At 32.2% G+C, this 4,574-nt stretch overlaps 1 protein-coding gene across 1 annotated transcript; it reads left to right on the top strand.

The window, feature by feature from the left end:
• The first annotated feature begins 1,767 nt into the window (after positions 1-1,767).
• Positions 1,768-3,123, top strand: LOC136209191 (transcription factor MYB30-like). The gene is made up of 3 exons (XM_066000593.1): positions 1,768-2,004; positions 2,093-2,222; positions 2,297-3,123. The coding sequence occupies exons 1-3, from the start codon at positions 1,872-1,874 to the stop codon at positions 2,976-2,978; spliced, it is 945 nt and encodes a 314-aa protein (XP_065856665.1). The 5' UTR covers positions 1,768-1,871; the 3' UTR covers positions 2,979-3,123.
• Positions 3,124-4,574: the final 1,451 nt, after the last annotated feature.

Raw genomic sequence — 4,574 nt, 5'->3', positions numbered from 1 at the left:
CCAAATTTGCCATAACGCTCTTTATCCACTACTTAGCATGGCGGATCCTTAAAGAGATGAATGGTTGTTGAAATAGTTGTTGCGCAGGGAAAACCAAATAATAGCTATGAAACATATGTTGCCTAAGTATGAAGCCATCACATGATCCTGAAGCCATCGCATGATCCATAACCGATGGGTCGGCAAAAATAGCGAAGGATCCCAAATAAATGGTCATTACCACGTTAAAGAAGAATATTGATGTTTTTGCATGGTGTTCGAAAGTGCATTCTCATAATGTTGATCCAAAATCTACTCCGGTCATCCAGAAAAAACGTAACCATGGAATGCAAACGGAGATCAAGAAAGTTTACCATTCCAAATGTAGTACTATGGCAAGTGTTAAATCTAACACTTTTTTTTTTCTTTCTTTAAAGAAAAAGAAAATCTAAAACTTAAATAAGAAAATCTATCCTCATTTATGTAGACAGCAGGAAATTACAATGGTCCACGCATGTATTAAGTGTGTACAGTATAGTTCTCTCTCAAAACATAAATAATGTCCATAGACTTTAAGAATGCAATAGTCAATGCATCAGGATTTGCATTTGCAAGCTTTTACCTGGTTAGGCCACTCCCACTCCCAGTAAATGAATAACATAACTCTTCTATGTTCTCATTATTACTGACTTTGACTCATAAAAAGGGTGCCAACAAGTTCTAAAAAGTGCAATAAGAACTAGCATATATTGTCTTTTTTGTGTGAATGATATCTACAAAAAGATCAATGTACAAAATTAACATTTTATATACTTATTCAAAAAATATTTTATGTAACCCTATAACTTTGTTGTAATTCTTATAAATAATTTATATTGTTAAAATTATGTTAATCAAATATTTGTATTGGTAGACTAACATTCTAATAGTATTAAATAAAATTAGTAAGAATAACTTTCAAAAATATAAATAAAAAATAAAAAATATTCAATCAGATTCAATCCAATCAATCCATATATTATAAACAAACTTAATCCAATTCAATCTATAAATAAAACCACTAATTAGAATAAAAACACGAGTTTGAGTTAGATTGACGGATCAATTATATTTTTGTGCACCCTAGTTTTAGTTCGATTCCAAAAAATAATTTTAACAAAATGAAATTGCATTGACAATAGAGTTATATTCCAAATACACAGTAGTTGTCCATGGAGATGTTGAATCCGTGGTGGTAAACATGCATATAGGTAACTCGGGTAGAAATCTTGAAGATGTTTGAACCATATCGAATATTCGAATAAAAACATACAAAAATAGATCGACCCTTAACTTCTTTTATAATTGAACAGAATTTTATTATTATATTAGGTTTAATTATAGAGATTTTTAAATTTTTATTATTACTGAATGAATATATTAAAGATTCTTGAACCGGATTGAATATTCAAACAAGAGTATCTCTAATCGCATAGTATTGTAATTTTCGAGAACTAACGGAATTGAATTCGTTGACTTTGGTTACGATATTTTCAAACCCCCAAATTATACGGAATCGAGGTAAAAGAAGAGTGCAGTAAATGAAAGGAAGAAGTGAAATTGTCTTTAATATTTTTATGTTTTACAGTGCAAACCCACATTGAATGCCCCGCGTTTTTGTGAGGCAGAAGAGAAAATGGTACAGCTGACTTTGTGTTTCGCTTGCCTCCTCTACTTAATGCTTTTGCTGTCATCTTTTGACTCTCTCCTTCTCTCTTTTTTCTATATATGCACATCAACTTATCTACTTCTTCCTTACATGATTGTCCTTTCTCTCTCAACAAAAGATACTAGAACAAAAACAAGAAGAAAAAGAAAAATCTCCCTTCAATTTCCAGTGATCATCTCATATAATGGGTAGGCCACCTTGCTGTGATAAAAGTGGGGTAAAAAAAGGTCCTTGGACCCCTGAAGAAGATATCCTCCTTGTTTCTTACATTCAGGAACATGGCCCTGGCAATTGGAGATCTGTGCCCACTAATACAGGTCTTTCCCTCTTTTTTTAACTTAATTTTTTTACCACTTTTGTTAGGGTTTCATTATCTAACATAACCCTAATTTTCTTCTACTTCAGGCTTGCTTAGGTGCAGTAAAAGTTGCAGACTTAGATGGACTAATTACCTCCGCCCTGGTATCAAACGTGGTAATTTTACTGACCATGAAGAGAAGATGATAATTCATCTCCAAGCCCTTCTAGGCAACAGGTAATTTTTTTTTTTTAATTTAATCTGATTCTGATTCTGATTAATGGTAATTAATGTTATTAATTATGTTGCAGATGGGCAGCCATAGCTTCATATCTTCCACAGAGAACAGACAATGATATTAAAAATTATTGGAATACTCATCTCAAGAAGAAGCTGAAGAAGCTTCAAACAAGCACTCAACCTCAATCTAGAGATGGGTTTTCATCATCTTCATCAATGGTTTCTGAACCAATCTCTAGAGGGCAATGGGAAAGAAGGCTGCAGACTGATATTCACACAGCTAAACAAGCTCTATACGAGGCCTTGTCGCCGGAGAAGCTAAACTCCGGCAACTCTGGCAGTTCTTTGACGGAATTAATGAAGCCACCTGCTTCTGCAACCTATGCTTCAAGTACTGAAAACATATCTAAGTTGCTTGAAGGGTGGATGAGAAATAGGCCTGAAAATAAAGGGGAAACCACACAGGTTTCTCCGGGGACTACTACTGATACCATGTCGAGTAACCAAAGTAAATCCGAGTTTAACAATAATGGGATTGAATTAGCAGAAGCATTTGAATCAGTTTTTGGTAATTTTGAGTCTTTTGATTCATCAAATTCAGATCTTTCTATGTCTCCTGATGAAGAAAGCAAGCCCAATTTGAATATGCCACAGCTTTCATTGCTTGAGAAATGGCTGTTTGATGAAGTTTCTATGACTCAAGGGAATGGTGGTGAAGTCACATTAGATGATGAACAAATTAACTTTTTCTAGATTGGGAAATTAACTTTTTGTTTAGGGGGGATTTTATTAGTTTTGATTTAGATTATGCAACTAATTTTTTTTTTCTGTTCTGAAGGGGTTAATTATTGTTTTGATTATTTTGGGAACCTTTTATAATATTGTTTATGTTTTAGGATTTTGGAGTTTTGAACTTACATGACCTTAAACAGAGAAAGGTTCTTTACCCCTTTAGGGCTACAACACAGAAATTTTAAGTGTAAATTGCAATTGTTTATTAGTATGTGATATGGTTTCTCCTAATAATAAATATCATTTGATTTTTTGTCTTGATAAATTAGCAATGGCTGATTTACTTGTTGATTATTGTGATAATGATCTTGTGACATATCAATAATTAACATGTCCACATCATATTAATTGTACTATTTGTTTGAAGACGTGTGAAATCATTAAAACGATGGTGTGGACTTATAATACACCTTTGCATTTTTTATAAACATTTTAGGATTTTATCTTGGTTGGTAACATTTCAATTTGAAAACAATTGGTTTAGTGTTTTCAGTCATATAAGTTAGAGATTTTAAGTTGGAGCACCTAATATATTAATGCTCAAGAATAAGAGAGTTTAGACCGCCTAAGTGCTCGAAATCGAAAATGCTTTCCGATTTCTCAAATTAGTCTCTCTAGTGGTTTTTACCTGATTGGCTTCGTTTTGATGCCGCCACTATTAAAAAAACAAGGCCATATGGATCGTCTAGGCGCTCGAAATTGAGAATCTGCCCTGGTTTTCTCCAATTAGTCCTTTATACTGGATTCTAAGTGATTTTTAGCCACTTGGACACTGTCTAGGCCGGCTAAGCCATGATAAACAAAAATGTTTATTTTGTGAACTTCTTTTACTTTATTATATTTTACTTTTAAGTTGTTCCAATAGTATTGTTGTTGATATGTTGATGTTTGCACATTTTTAAAGATATATGTTATAAATATACGTGTTTTTCTATATTAAGTAATTTTATATTATTATTTTTAAACAGTATAATATATATTTTAATTGCATTTATATAACAATTTGTTGATTAACAAATAAAAAATATAAAAATACAAATATAATTAATTCTCGATTAATTTCCGACTAATCCCCGATTAATTCTCGAGGATCATGTCCGTCCAACTACCACCTAACGTTTCTTATAACCTTGGACGTTGTCTAGGCTTGGCTAAGCAGCCGAAACAAAAACATTTTTTTTATTATTATTTTTGCTTTATTATAATTCACTTTTGAACATTGTGGCATGTCTATTTCTGAATTGTGTTTATTATTTTCAGATATTCACTTTTGAAGCCCTTTGTTATTCGGTGCGAAGGCTAACAAACATTTGTTTTATCCATTGATATAGAGCTAGAATTTCGGCTAAAGTATTGACAGATAAAGTAAAGGGCTGAGAAAACAAATTCAAATTCACTTGTTTGACTTATAGCAGGAGCATTTTTAGGGTTTTGAGCAGTCTCATAAGTGGAAGCATTTTGGATTTGGAAGAAGTAACTCTTTGTGCTTTAGAGTCCATGATTCGAAATAAAAGCAAAATCTTTTGAAACTTTTACAAGTTAACAAATATTACAGAA

Source organism: Euphorbia lathyris, chromosome 1 (genome assembly GCF_963576675.1).
Source record: "Euphorbia lathyris chromosome 1, ddEupLath1.1, whole genome shotgun sequence".
Lineage (NCBI taxonomy): Eukaryota > Viridiplantae > Streptophyta > Magnoliopsida > Malpighiales > Euphorbiaceae > Euphorbia > Euphorbia lathyris.
The sequence above is the reverse complement of the archived record's forward strand: the minus strand, read 5'-3'. Positions and strand labels throughout refer to the sequence as shown.